This window comes from Alexandromys fortis, unplaced genomic scaffold (genome assembly GCF_014885135.2).
Source record: "Alexandromys fortis isolate MF-2015 unplaced genomic scaffold, M_Fortis_MF-2015_v1.1 scaffold_6, whole genome shotgun sequence".
NCBI classification, from domain to species: domain Eukaryota; kingdom Metazoa; phylum Chordata; class Mammalia; order Rodentia; family Cricetidae; genus Alexandromys; species Alexandromys fortis.
In genome coordinates, this window is record NW_026067902.1 from 12,211,188 (window position 1) to 12,226,571 (window position 15,384).

At 42.5% G+C, this 15,384-nt stretch overlaps 1 protein-coding gene across 1 annotated transcript in view; it reads right to left on the reverse strand.

Annotated features, from left to right (window-relative positions):
- Ap4e1 (adaptor related protein complex 4 subunit epsilon 1) overlaps positions 1-15,102 on the reverse strand; it is a 50,359-nt gene extending 35,257 nt beyond the window's left edge. Inside the window, exons 1-7 of the mRNA XM_050131606.1 lie at positions 14,886-15,102; positions 12,744-12,815; positions 11,132-11,255; positions 7,217-7,290; positions 5,836-5,957; positions 5,138-5,297; positions 3,315-3,481 (exon numbers count right to left, since the gene is read on the reverse strand). Of these exons, the coding sequence (XP_049987563.1) occupies positions 3,315-3,481; positions 5,138-5,297; positions 5,836-5,957; positions 7,217-7,290; positions 11,132-11,255; positions 12,744-12,815; positions 14,886-15,032 (866 nt within the window). The 5' untranslated portion in view covers positions 15,033-15,102. The remainder of the gene's footprint in view (positions 1-3,314; positions 3,482-5,137; positions 5,298-5,835; positions 5,958-7,216; positions 7,291-11,131; positions 11,256-12,743; positions 12,816-14,885) is intronic.
- Between the last annotated feature and the right edge of the window lie 282 nt (positions 15,103-15,384).

Genomic DNA, 15,384 nt, shown 5'->3' on the forward strand with positions numbered 1-15,384 from the left:
TAGTACATAAAATTTGCTAAGTGTTCCCGAAGTTAATCCTGACAACACATTAAGCCCTTTTCTAGACCAGTAAGGTTTATATAATACGATACCACGAAATTACTAATTTTCAGGCAGAATTCCAATAACCTTGAACTAGAGCTCCATGATATAATAGGGCAGAATATTATATATATATATATATATATATACATACATACATAGATACATACATACATATATATATATATAATAAGCTCAGTTAGAACTGGTGAGGACTCAAGAGAGGTGAATTCTGAGGTAAAGCAACAGACTGAAGGATGGTCCCTTTGGAAGGCTAAGAACTAGAACACAGATGAACCCAATGTTTAACATTAATGCCAGAACACTGATTAACAAATATTTTCTTAGGACAGAAAGAGCCTTGCTCTCAAAGAAACTAAATGTAGTTAAGACTTGCTCTCAAATACTTCAGAAAACACTTTAAAAGCAGTAATTGTATGTAAACTGGGCACAGAAGAGCCTGTTGGTAGTCCAGGGTGGAAGCAGGAGGATCAGAAGTTCAAGGTCATCCTTAGCTACAAGTGAGCCTGAGACAGCCTGGAATCCATGAGACTAAGTATAAAAACCAAGAATTCTAAGATATATGTAAATAAATAATGTAGGAATAGGAACTTCTTGTACTGTGGTGGTTTGAATGAGAACAGCCACCAAGGGCTCATATATTTGAATATTTGGTCCCCAGTTGTTTGGGGACAACTGTTTGGAAGGATTATAAGGCCTTGTTGGAGAAGGTGTTTCCAAAAGCCCATGCTATTCCCAGTAGCCCCCTCTTTCTGCCTCATGTTTGTGAATCAGATGTGAGGTCTCAGCTACTTCCCCAGTGCCGTGACTACCTGCCTGTCTGCTCCCATGGTCCTTGCTATGATGGTCATGGACTCCGCTATCCTCTGAGAGTCCCCAAATTAAATGTTTTCATTTATGAGTTGCCTTTGTCGCGGTGTTCTGTCACGACAACAGAAAAGTAACTAGGACTGAAAGTGGTTCCAGGGAGTGAACTATTGCTGTGGCGGACCTGACTATGCTGGGGTTTTTCTGTTTGTTTTGTTTGTAGAAATGTGGAAGAGGGGCTGGAGAGATGGCTCAGTGGTTAAGAGCATTGCCTGCTCTTCCAAAGGTCATGAGTTCAATCCCCAGCAACCACATGGTGGCTCACAACCATCTGTAATGAGGTCTGGTGCCCTCTTCTGGCCTACAAACATACATACAGATAGACTATTGTACACATAATAAATAAATAAATAAATATTTAAAAAAAAAAGAAATGTGGAAGAGTTGGACTAAGAAACTACTGAATGTTATAGTGGGGCTTAAGGGACCATCTTAGGAACTGAAACACAGTGGTGCCGAAAGCAATGTGGACTGTGGAGGCCTAGCTCAAGAGGGTTCAGATGAGACCAATATTAGCAACTGTATTAGAGATCATGCTTTTGATATTCTGTCAAAGAATGTTGCTGATTTCTGCCCTTGTCTTAAGGATCTGTCTGAGTTGGGCAGTGGTGGCGCATGCTTTTAATCCCAGCACTTGGGAGGCAGAGACAGGCGGATCTCTGTGAGCTTGAGGCCAGCCTGGTGTACGAAATGAGTTTCAGGTCAGGCTCCAAAAGCTACAGAGAAACCCTGTCTTGAAAGACCAACCAACCAACAAACAAAATAAATGAAAAAATAAAAGAACCTGCCTGAGGCTAAACTGAAGAGGTCTGCACTATTGTTGTTGACTGTACCACAAGGTTATTAGCGATCACTCTTACGCAGATCTGCAATGAGGAGTGAGCCAGCAAGTGGTACTCCTCCATGACCTCTGCATCAGCTTCTGCTTCCGGGTTCCTGCCCTGTGTGAGTGAGTTCCCAAGCTTGCTGCTTTTGATGATGAACTGCTATATGGAACTGTGAACAAAATTAACCCTTTCCCCCCACAAGTTGCTTTTGGTCACAGTGTTTCATCACAGCAATAGAAACCCTAACTATGACATGTACAATTCTCGGAACTTAAAAAAAGTCTATTTCAAAAAGCATGACAAAATTTGTACCTACACACACACCTCTATCTCCAAGTGGATCAAGACTTGGCAAAGGACAGCTATAGGTCTGAGACAATCAGACAGCTGTTGTTTGTTTAGTTTTATTTTCAATATTAAGAAATTAGGGTTTTGGACTAGAGAGATGACATATATATATATATATATGTACTGTCACAATTCTTTAATATTTTATGTCCAATTTATACTTGAATTATCAGTTACATCACAATTTCCTTGAAAATCAGAATCCAAATAAGACTTATTCCTTTTTATTTATATGTATTTACTAGTTTTGTGTGTATATATTCATGCGTGTGTACATGTGAGTGCTCAACAGACTGTGGTCCCTTGTGTAGGTCGGAGAACACTGTAAGAGTCATCCCAGGTTTCAGGCTTGGTGGGGAGCACCTTTACCTTCTCAGCCATCTTGCCAGCCCAGGACCCACACACTGTATTTGGCTATCTCTTCTAAAGTTCTCTAATCTGTATAGTCTCACTTCTTAGTTTTCTCTTCCATCTAATTGATGGAAATCGCGCCTGCTATTTTTCTACAGTCTATATCTTATAGTTAGTTTAGCATCATCTCTCTCTGTGTTACCTATAAGATGGTAACTAACTAACTCTAAAGGCAGGTCTGAATTTAGTTAAATTTCACACAGGTGCTTCCAAGAGACAATCTCTATCTTTATCTGCTAAAGCAGATAATATTTCACTTTGTTTTCCTTTTTGTGACTTCTATGTTTTCATTAGCACCTATTAATAAAAATGGGCTTTATCATGAAATTTTCATAGTATACATAATCTATTTTGGTCATATTCACTCCTATTCATGGCTGCAAATGTGAATAGTTTTTATGTGTTAAAAAAACAAAAACAAAAGAAATGTACAGTCCATCTGAAATTTAGGCTTTAGTGTTTATAAAATCCTTTCCTGGAACATATTAAATGTGCTGTCTACAGTTGTTTAGCTCTATGACAACAGAGTGGAGCAGCTGCAGCAGACAGCACATGACTCACACGGGTGAAATATTACCGTTCACCCTCTATGCTAATGATCAAGCAGCTCTGCTCCACAAGGGGAAAATGTGGGTAAGCTAGGAATGCCCCAGCAACCTGAAGGACTCTGCTCTTACACTGGTTTATTTACCACCATAAGCCTGTAAGTGCTAGGAATTTTGGTTTTTCACGAAACTTCTCCGTGAGCAAGCGCAGGCTATGATGAGGTGTGGTCATGGTGTGACCTGGAGAGCCTACCTTTGATCGTCCTTTCCCAGCAGTCCCAGTATTCTCAAGAGCTGGATCTGTAACCACGGTGCTGGCACACTGTGGTAACTAAACTCAAGTGGGAGCTTTCCTCCTACCACTTGCTTTAAAATTGTCACAAAACTCTCAGTCAGATCTTTATATCCAGAGGAATTTTCCTACGTTAAAAAAAAAAATCTGTTAATGTCTTTTCTTATCTTCCTTTCTTTTTTCTTTTCTGACCTCAAATGTGCTATGTGGCCAGCATTATTCTTTTATATCCATATATACACATGTATACACACATTTTATAATTTCATACATCAATACTGTATTTACATCAGTTCATTCCTCCTTCTTACCCTACCAATCCTCTTATGTCCCTCCTCCACTCTCTCTCAAATTCATGACCTCTTTTTAATTATTATTCTCTCTCTCTCTCTCTCTCTCTCTCTCTCTCTCTCTCTCTCTCTCTCACGCGCACACACACACACACACACACACACACGTCCTACTGAGTCCACTGAGAGTTGCTCATATGTGAATGCGTTTAAGATATCTACCTGGTATTAGATAGCTTATTAGGGGCTCATCCCTGGAGAAGACCGAGTCTCCGTAGCCATTAACTGCCTGTAGCTCTTCATCGAGGGGTGTGACCTTGTGAGATTTCCCCCATCCACAATGGGCTGTCACCTGGTACATTGTTCAGGCTTTGTTTAGGTGACCACATTGCTGGGATCATGTGTGCAGCTCCCTCTCACATTGTAGAAGACACTATCTCACAGCACATGCCCTGACCTTCTGGATCTTACAATCTTTCCATCCTTCTCCAGAGTGTAGGAGTTGTGTTGTAGATGTAACTATTGCGGTTGGGCACCTCACAGTCAGTCGTCCTCTAAAGCTGGACCAGTGTGGATTGGAACTCCCAATCTTTCTTGCATAAAATTCATATTATTAGCAATTTATAAAAGTTACATTTAGAAGTAAATAGCAGCATAAAATATATTTATGTGTGTGAGTATAGTAGATATCTGCACATGTGTATATAAGAGTGTGTGCCTATGCACATGCAGAGTCCAGAGGAGGATTCTGGGACTCCTGCTCTATCACCCTTTGCCTTATTCTCTTGAGGCAGGGTTTCTCACTGCACCTAGAACAAGACTGTCAGCCAGGAGGCCCTAGACCCCTTTTGTCTCTGCCTCCCTCAGCAGTAGGCTACAGGCACACACGAATGACAGCACTAGGGCTACAGGCACACATGGATCACAGCACTAGGGCTACAGGCACACACACATGGATCACAGCACTAGGATCACAGGCACACACACATGGATCACAGCACTAGGACTACAGGCACACACACATGGATCACAGCACTAGGACTACAGGCACACACACATGGATCACAGCACTAGGACTACAGGCACACACACATGGATCACAGCACTAGGACTACAGGAACACATGGATCACGGCACTAGGGCTACAGGAACACATGGATCACAGCACTAGGATCACAGGCACACACACATGGATCACAGCACTAGGGCTACAGGCACACACACATGGATCATGACACTAGGGCTACAGGCACACATGGATCACAGCACTAGGGCTACAGGCACACATGGACGGCCATGCCCAGCTTTTACATGTGTGCTAGGATCTGGTCTCAGACCCTCCTGATTGTACACAAGCATTCTTACCCATGGGCCAACTCTCTAGCCTGATAATGGTATAAAGTATTAATCATTTTATTGAAATATCTGCATTTTCCTCAAATTCCATAGTGATAGTTGGTAACAACTGAGCACATGCTGAAATTACCAACTTACCTTAATCATCCTAAGGTATATATGCAAAGAGGCAGCCATGACACCAACATCTCTGTCACAAAGTGCTTTCCGAAATTTAGTATGGATATGTTGTACTTGATTAGGGGCAATGACATAAAATTTGTATAATGCCAGAACTGCTTTTCTTCGTATAATCTCCCTAAGGGTAAAAAATGAAATATAAACAAGGCAACCTGGGCTACCAAGTTAATTATTTATTCTAATGCAGCAAAGTATGAAAAAGACATGACCATTGTCTTCAGGATCTCACTGCAGCTCTGGTCACCTACAGAAAACCTGCACCAAATGAACCAGTTAGCCTCCCAGCATGAACAGTAGAGACACTCAAAAGGCTCCAGCCTTAGTTGAGAACCTACTGGCAGTTGGCGACTGCTGGGGACATGGCCACTGTCAGGTTGCTTATGTGCTGGTGGATGGTTCAACACCCATGCATGCATGGGCAGCACTAACTGGACTCGGTTGGCTGCTGTTATTGTCAGTATTATTAGAAGGAGGGGGGAAAGGACATAAAGGTGAAGAGGTTGTGTTGGGAGGGCTTGGGGAATTAGAAGTGGATATGATCAAGATACACTGTACCGATGTATGGAATTGTGAAAAAATAAATAAAATACACACTTAAGTAAATTTTTGTTTTGAAAAAAAAAGTCAAGAAAACTATGTCAAAATAATTTACTTACTTAGAATGCTGAAGTTTGTCTTCTATTAATGGAAGAACAGCTGGAATCATTTCTCGAGGGAAAATCTGGCTGACAATAGTAAGGGCCATACATACTTCTACCAGGTTAGTGCTCTGCAGGTCCTGCCATAGCAAGAAAGAAGACAGTCTGCACAAACCAAACACCACAACAATCATGCTTGCTTAGTAATCTCCCCTCTTTATAAGCAATTTATACATTCACACTTGCCTCAGAACCTACAAAATACCCCCCCCCACACACACACTGATTTCATTTTCCGTAATAGTCAAAGGCAGCTGACTGGCTACAGGCCAGAAGAGTCTCCTTTGTTATAACACTCTAATTTTCCCAAATTAATAAAACAACTTCACAAACTGTTCTAGTTAACATGAATGGAGCTTTAGAATTTATACAATAAAAAGTATATGCTCATACATACCCACATACACACAAAATGGCAGGAATTAATAGACACCTTATAATAATAACTACGCATACTAACTGCCTCATTTCAACAATTAAAAACACAGAATACCATACTGCATGTGTGTTCCACCATGCCTGGCAGTTTGCAAGTGTTTTATTAAGAATTTTGATATCAATTGGAAGATGGTGGGGCACACCTTTAATTCCCAGCACTTGGGAGGCTGAGGCAGGCAGATCAGTGAGTTCAAGACCAGTCTGAGATACGTGAGATCCTATTTCAGAAGGGGAAGGGGGATGGAAAGGTCTTACACACACACACACACACACACACACACACACACACACACACACACACACACACAAATAAACAGAGCTGGAATGTAGTTCTGATGGTAGAGTGTGTTTAGCATGCACAAAGCCCATGTCATAAACCAGATGTAATGGTGCACACTGTAATCTCAGGAGGGGTGGATCCAGGAGGACCAGAAGTACAAGGCCAAAAATATATAGCTAGGCATGAGGCACACACCTTTAATCCCAGCCCTTGGTAGGCAGAAGCAGGCAGATCTCTGTGAGTTTGGCACCAGCCTGGTCTAGATAGTGAGTTCCAAACCAACCAGAATCTAAAAAACAAAATAATAAAAACCCCTTCTAGATGTGGCTCAATGGTAGTTCCTGCAGAGGACTGGAGTTTAAATCTCAGTGCCTAGGCCAGGCATCTCACAACTGCCTGTAACTCTTCTTCAAGGGATCTGATGCCCTCTTCTGACCCCCACAGGCCTCTGCCCTTACACCCACATATAATTTAAAAAATAAGCCTTTAAAAGGTATCTAAGACAATTCCATAAGTAGACCTACACTTTCAAATTATTTAAGTAACTATGACTACAGAGAAATGTCATATGAGAGCAGAAATAAGACTTCATATTAACCAGCATATAATGTGATACGGTACCTTTACCACTGTATTCACAAGAAGAAGCAAAAGTTCATGACTTTCATGTAGAAATAAAGAAACAGCCAAATAACCTATTAAAAAATGAAGAAAAAGTTTTCATTACTAAGTATCCCCCAAAATTCTTTTCCTAGTAAGTTAAAGCCCATAAATAAATCCAAGTGTGAAGCATATCAGTTACAGGTAATATAAAAACAAAGTGTAAATACAGGGTTAGCAAACTTCTCTAAGACGATTTCAGGTGTCCTTTGTCCTGCACATTCAGAATCACAGATTCTACAAGATAGATACCAAATTAAAGCCCCATGAATGTCGGCGATCTAGTGAAAATCTCCACATGATCAATCAAAATATGCTCTCTTAGAGCCAAACGCGATTATTCAAAAACCTAGTTATTAAGTTAGCATCAGGTCACTGATGATTTATTACCTATAATCCTGATACTCATACCTCACTTTCTCAATCTGAAGACAGTGTTGAGTTAACAGTTCACTGGCTGGCACACTAGATGGACTCACTGCCCAATGAGCATTCTGTTTCAAAACTGTTTTAGGGCAGAGGAATGAATGCACTGACATCATGACAAACGCGATGAACACGGGACCCATGCACTTGACGGAGTTTCAGGAGACTTTTCATACAGGCAATGATATCTGTTAGTTACTATGTGTCAGCAACTACAAGCTTTGCCTTGTTTAATTCTCCAAACAACCCTATGATGTTAGTAGGATTACTATGCCAGTGTAGAGATGAGGTCAAAAGAGAGGCTAACATCCCAAAGTCTCTAGCTATGACATGGAGGAACCAGGACTCAGACGCAGACAGTCAGTCCCCATGTACCTACCTCTCATCCTCACTATCTTCCTCTTTCAGTCCTTTCACTAGAGATACTATTAGCTACCCTTACTATTACCTAGGAACTATGTGTCCTTGTCCACTATGCAACAGAAATCATTCAGCAACTTCTAGTCCCAAAACCACAAAGGAGCAGCACACCCAACTCTAATTTTTCAATACGGAGGAAAAAAGCTATTACTCCCCAAAGGGAGGAAAAAGCTGACTAGGCCAGGCAGCACCCACAGCAGAAGCTACGCCTTCTTCAGGTAAGGTATCACCCTCACCCAAGTCACCAAGACCAAAGTCAATAAACTAGTTCAAAGGTCATATTAAAGAAACCTTAATTCACTGGGCGGTGGTGGGGCACACCTTTAATCCCAGCACTCTGGAGGTAGACCTCTGTGAGTTCAAGGCCAGCCTGGCCTATAGAAGTTCCAGGTCAGCCAGGTTTAAGTAGTGAGACTGTGTCTCAAAACAAACAAATAAACAAAAAGAGCAAAAGAGTTTGTTTGGGCTCCCAATCTGAGGGCTAGCCACTGTGTAGAGAAGACACAGTGGAGGCAGCTGGTCACACTGTATCATAGGCAAGAGGCAGAGAGCAGTACATGACACAAAAATAAAATTGGAAATAAAAAATGAATGTTAAGTATAAAAATTAAAACGTAACAAAAGTTATTCAAAGTAATCACACCACCCATTCTGGTTAGTCTTTTTGTCAACTTGAAAGAGGACCCTCAAAACTAAGAAAATGACTCTATCAGACTGGCCTGTAACCAAGTCTATGGGGGCGTTTTCTTAATTAATAATTGATGTGGAGGGGCCCAGCACACCTCTGGGCAGGTGCTATAAAAAAGGAGGGTAAGCATGCCTTGGAGGAGCAAGCCAGTAAGCAGAACTCCTGCAGTTCTCTGCTTTAGCTTCTGCCCTGAGCTTCTGCCCTGACTTCCCTCAGTGATAGACTGTGGCCTGGGAGCTGTAACCTGAAACATGCCCTTTCTTCCCCAAGTTGTTTTTGCTTAGTGTGGTGGCTAATCTTGTCAATCTGATGCCATCTGGACTCAACTAAAACCCAAGTAGCAGGGCACTCCTGTAAAGGATTCCCCCTGGGTTGGGACATTTTAGGTAAGAAGGCCCACCCTAAATCTGGGCCATTATCTCCTGGCTCTTTGCCCCTCGTGCCCTCACTCTCACTAGCAAGTCCATCAATCCTGTCGCCAAGTCATTACTTTGATGATACAGATTCCAGCACAGACTGAAGATTGGCTGAGACATCCAGCCTTGTGGGCTGAGCAACTGCCAGATCCTTGGCCTTCCTGTCAGGAGTCAGACCACAGCCTGAAAGTCACTCCAATAAATCCTACATATAAATATCCATCCTCTAAAGAACCCCAACTAATGTAGTAAGTGATTTACCACAGCAGTAAAAAGCAAATTAAGACACCACCAATTATCCGTATTTTTTTCCTTTTTTTTTGTTTTTGCTTTTTTTTGTTTTTTAATTTGTTTTGTTTTGTTGAGACAAGGTCTCTCTATGTAGCCCTGGCTGGCCTGGGACTCACTACTTAAGATAAGGCTGACCTTAAAACTCTGAGATCTGCCTGTCTCCGCCTCCCAAAAGCTGGGATTAAATATATGTGCCATCACCACCAGGCCCAGTATTTTCAATTATCTGTTGTTTTCCAGAATTCCTGCCTATGCCAACACAGTAGTCAGCCAGGTAACAAGAGAGTAGGCTGAAGTCCTGTAGTAGGAGGCCACTTGTTTGTTCCTGGCTGCTCAGACCTGAAATAGCCAACAGAACTGTATTAATTAAATCACTGCTTGACATATTAGCTCTAGCTTCTTACTGGCTAACTCTTACATCTTAATTTAACCCATTTTTATTAATCTGTATATTGCCATGTGGCTTTAGCTTACTGGGTAAAATTCCATCTGGCGTCTGTCTCTGGCAGGGCTACATGGCTTCTCCTGACTCCACCTTCTTTCTCCCAGCATTCAGTTTAGTCCCCCCCTCCACCCTGCCTAGTTCTACTCTGTCCTATCAACAGGCCAAGGCAGTTTCTTTATTAACCAATGGTATTCACAGCATAAAGAAGTAAACCCACATCAAAGTTTCAAACACCAATGAACATAAAAAAGAAAAGTTTCAGACATATGAAAACTCTCAGGGGGCTGGGAATCTAGAAAGCACAAAATCTTAGGTTCACATAGCCAGGAGTGGTGGTATAATCCTAGACCCATGGCTCTATGATAAATTGGGCCAGTCTGAACCATATCAGACTAGCTCAAAAAAACAAAAAAAAACAAAAAAAAAAAAACAAAACAAAAAAACCCCAACAAAACAACAAAAGGAACCCCCCCACACACACACACGGAATTTTCAAGGTACAGCTTGGTACCTAAGCACAGTGGTCACAGGAACAACTCTGTCAGGAAATAAAATGCTTGCAGAACCAGTCTGAGATACACAGAAGAGCTTTCTGAAGACAATGAAAGCCTACTGGAATTAAATCCCAGAGTTATAGAAGCTTTGAAAGAAATCAATTTTAAAGTAAATTACTAATAAAAACTTCTTTATCGGGATTATAAAAAGTTTGAATTAGTCTGAAAGCCGAAACATTGATCAATAGTAAGAAAAGCCACATATTACCATGAGGGACCAGATGGAGGGACTCATCATTAAATTAATGGGGTTAGACAGGCTTCTTAAAGCGTGAGTTACTAAAGAACAATTTACATACAAGAAAGTCATCTCTTTTATATGTAGTTTAATGGGTTTTACAAATGTATGTAGCATCTCATTATCCCATGATCAAGCACCTTTTAGTCGTCCCTATAACTCCAAAATGACTCATATCCAGTTTTACGTATAGACTTTGCGTTCTAAAGGGCTAGCGTTGGAAATCTGAGCTGGGATATAGCTCAGTGGTAGAGAACTTGCCTATGCATGTGAGGGTCTACAGGACTACAAAAAACCCAAGGACTATAAAAAAGGAATGCTCTAAAAACATAACATATACCAGCCATCATTTTAACCTTAGAGAAGCAGTAAGAACAGAAGTCTTAAACATTACATACCCACTCTTTTTTCCAAGAGGTTTCCTTGTTGGGCCAACTTGATTGCATGTATATATCCAAAGGAAGCGTCATAGCCAAGCATTTCACAATATATAAGTCTCACCATACATTCCTTCATCATTTTCTGAAAAGCGAAACATCCCATCACTACGTAAACAAATGAATGCTTTCCATTTTCTGTATGCCACACTCATTTAACAAGGGAGTCATTTATCCTGGTGATGAAGAATTGCCTAATATCAGAATATAGAAATAAAAGTTGCTTCTAACAATCACCAACACTACTAAGGTAAAAAAATTAGTTCAATATTTTACTGACAATGATACTATAAACTACCTGAAGCTAGTTCTAATTCTATGCGCCCAGAGAAGTTTCATTAGAGGTGTTCCGCAGACAAAATTTCATCCATGGCGATCATCTTTGGCATTTAAAACCAATTTGAGCTGGGTGGTGGTGGCACACACTTTTACTCCCAGCACTCGAAAGGCCAAAGCAGGCAGATCTCAGAGTTTGAGGCCAACCTGGTCTACAGAGCATGTTTCAGGACAACCAGAGCTGTACAGAGAAACCCTGCCTCAAAAAACCAAAGGGGGGAAAATCGATTTGAATGTATTTTGCCAAATGAAAACAATCTAGAAAATTGATACAAGTTGGTAATATACTCTGTAATGAAAATAGTCTATTTTAAATATCAAACTGCAAGCCAGCTGTATTCCTTTCATCCTAGTACGCAGGAACTAGGCAGGAGGCTGAAGCAGGACTGTGTGAGCCCAGGAGTTGGAGACTAGAATAAAGAACCATCGCACACACCTTTAATCCCAGCACTCGGGAGGCAGAGGAGGGTGGATTTCTGTGAGTTTGAGGCCAGCCTGGTCTATAAGAGCTAGTTCCAGGACAGGCACCAAAGCTACAGAGAAACCCTGTCTCAAAAAACCAAAAAAAAAAAAAAAAAACCAAAAAAAAAAACCAAACCCTCAAGAAATGGAGGGAAACAATCAAACTGAACACAGGCTTCTCAGCATTATTATATTACAGCTGTATAAGAACGCTTCTTCTCTTTTTAAATGACTCAATACTGTGAACTGAGAGGCATAATTTCATGAACCATTTGGCCATTACAAACTAAAATTCTTTTTTTTCCCCCGAGACGGGGTTTCTCTGTGTAGCCCTGGCTGTCCTGGAGTTCTGGAACTAGCTCTGTAGACCAGGCAGGTGTCAAACCTATAGATGCAGGTAGTAGAGAGAACCAACTCCTACACCTTGGTCTTCTCTCCACACACATCATGGCATGCACACATAAGCACAGGCTTACATACATACACACACTAAAAGTTTCAAATGTAATAAGTGTTAAGTAGCAATACACACTGCATACATTTTGTGTTGAATTGATACAGTGTACCCCATAAAGACAGAGTTAGAACATGTCAATTAAAAGGACGGTAACAACAAGCACCCAGGTCCTAATCTGAAGACGTGCAAACTGTCTCGGAGTGGCCAGCATGGAGCAGCCGGCTGCTCATTGGATAGCCACTTAGTGAATACTGTTGCAAAGGCATACTCTATGGACCCAGGCTTCAAGGGCAAGTGTGCCCAACTGTGCAAGCGTACCAGTGTTGTAGTCGGAGCGGAAACAGTCGCCTTCAGGCTGCTCAGTTCCTGCTGGATCAATTTCTCTTCTTCCTGAAAAACACAATTATAGCCATTTCAATTAAAATGAAGTATCATTCTTTAGAAAAGTTACATTTCCTGGCCCATAGGAACCTCCTTGGAAAGAATAATTATTTCCAGGTTAACCTACTACTCCTCTCTGTTTCATTCCTTTGCTAGTAAAGATGGGCAGAATTAAAAAAAAAATTCAAAATAGGGGTAGCAAGATGACTCAGTGGGTAAAGGTGCATGCTGCCAAGTCTGATGATCTGAGTTCGAGTTCAATCCCTGGAACCCACATGATGGAAAAAACTGACTCCTACAGACAAGTGCCCTATCATGACACACAATCCATTAAGCACTTAAACATTGGCCCAACTATTGGCTAATACAATGCTATCTTTTTCTCCCTGAGACAGGCAGGGTTTCTCCAGGTAGCTGTTCTGGAACAGCGGCAAAGACCAGGCTGTCCTTGAACTCACAGAGGTCAGCCTGCCTCTGTCCCCAGTACTGGGATGAAAGGTGTGCGCCACCACCACCCAGCTAAACAATGTTATCTTTAAATCACACACCAAGTTAGGGCTGGAAAGATGGTGCAACAGAGAAAACTGCACACTGCTCTTGCAAAGACCCAAGTTTGGTTCCCAGCACCCACTCTGGTGGGTCACAACTGCCCAAATCTCCAGAGCCAGGGCATCAGACACTCACTTCTGGACTGAGGGCATCTGCACTCATGTACACACACACAAACACACACACAAACAAAAAACCCCCCAAAAAAAACTAAAAGCAAAATATCTAAAAACAAACAAACCCTACAAGTGAAGCACTACCACATCGGGTTGCCTGTGCAGGTTCCAACTGCAACCTAAGCCAAAAACCAGTCTTGACAATTTCATTCGAGAGAAGGGGTAGACGGCTCGGTGTGTAAATGCACTTGCTGCATGAGCCTGAAAATCAGAATCTATCATATAAAAAGCCTGATGTGGTGAGATGGATCTGCAATCCCCACTCCCCCCCACCCCCCAAGCTCCCTGGCCCTCCTGCTTGGAGTATAAAGCACAGAAGAAAACAAGAGAGATCTTATCTCAAACAAGGTGGAAAGTTAGGACCAACACCAGCTGTCCTGCGACCCCTACCATATAGTACACGAATCCTCACCAACACACCACACACACAGTGCATATATATACACATTTTTAAAAAATTGCCCCCCTTACACACACACATACACGAACAAACACACAGTACATACATATACACTTTTTTCTATTAAAAAAATTGGCCACTCCTACAAATTAGCAAAAGAAAATCATTGAGCTATGTTAAGTACACCACCAATGACTGTGGATGTGCAGCAGGCCCTGCCCAGTACAGCTCGGTTACACGTTAGCTTACAATTAAAACACAGGGACATTTTACACCTTTGAAGGCATCTTGTCCTTCTTGCTCCTCTCTCCACTGACATTGAACTTACTTACACTTAGGTTAAGCCCAAAATCTTTGGAAAGAAAGGTATTTTTATTATTTTCCTCATTATTTAACGTATATCTGGGCTTGATAAATACCTGCTGAAGAAATTATGACACAATATTATGTTTTTAAGACATACACGCCTTAAGGCTTTGGATCAGTACCATACGCAATCCGTGGGAGTTTACTAATTCTATTGTAACTACTCGTCTTCAAAGCCCGTCTTTGCCCAAGCCGTTGGTCTAGCCTAAGAACCTCAAGCCCTGCAAAGACAACAGCACTATCAGGGTTGTCAGCTGCGGTATGTGATGCCTCCAAGGAGGAACTAAATTAAAACTCAACAGGGAGGAAAGGGAAACTTCGTAGAAGACTACAGCCCGAGACTGAAATCGCACTGGCTCTTTGCACTCGACTGACAGCTCCTGCAATCCTCCAAGCACCCCATGGACTATACATCGGTTTGACGCTGAGAAGGCACGCGGAGGGTCGTCGGACCCCCAGACTAAACAGCCGGCTTCCCTACGGTCGGTGCAGGCAGCAAACTCCAGCTTGGGGAGTCCGCCCGGGCGCGTCCGACTAGCTGACCGGTGCCTCCGGCCCGGCCCACCCCACCCCGCCCTGCCGACCTACGTGCTTGGACGAGAGCGCAGTGACGCCGCGGATGAGGCCGCCCAGCCTGGAGAAGAAGGGAGCTCTGGAGGCCGCAGGCCCTCCCAGCTGGTTCTGCAGGAAGAGCCCCGGCAGCGCCGTGAGCGTCCTCTCCACCATGTCGCTCATCGCGGCCTCCCGTCGCGGATCCTTCACGCCAAGCCTCCCGGCCTCCGTAGTCACTTCCGGCGTTTTGAATAAGAAATCTTTATTCGCGCCGGGGTGGTGAGAGCAAGATGAAGTTCCGAGGGAGACCGCCAGGGGACGCACGAGCCTACGAGGAAGAGCCGAATCCTCCAGAGGCGTGAATATCACCCAGCAGCGGTGAAATGGGTGCCCTTGAGTATTCTTGTATTTTGTAGATTCTCCCAAGTAGTAGGTTGATGAATTCATGCCATTCTCCTGCCTCAGCCTCCAGGTAGTGGAATTACAGACCTCATCCACCATCTTCTTTATCGTGCTGTGAACACCTGAAACTTCG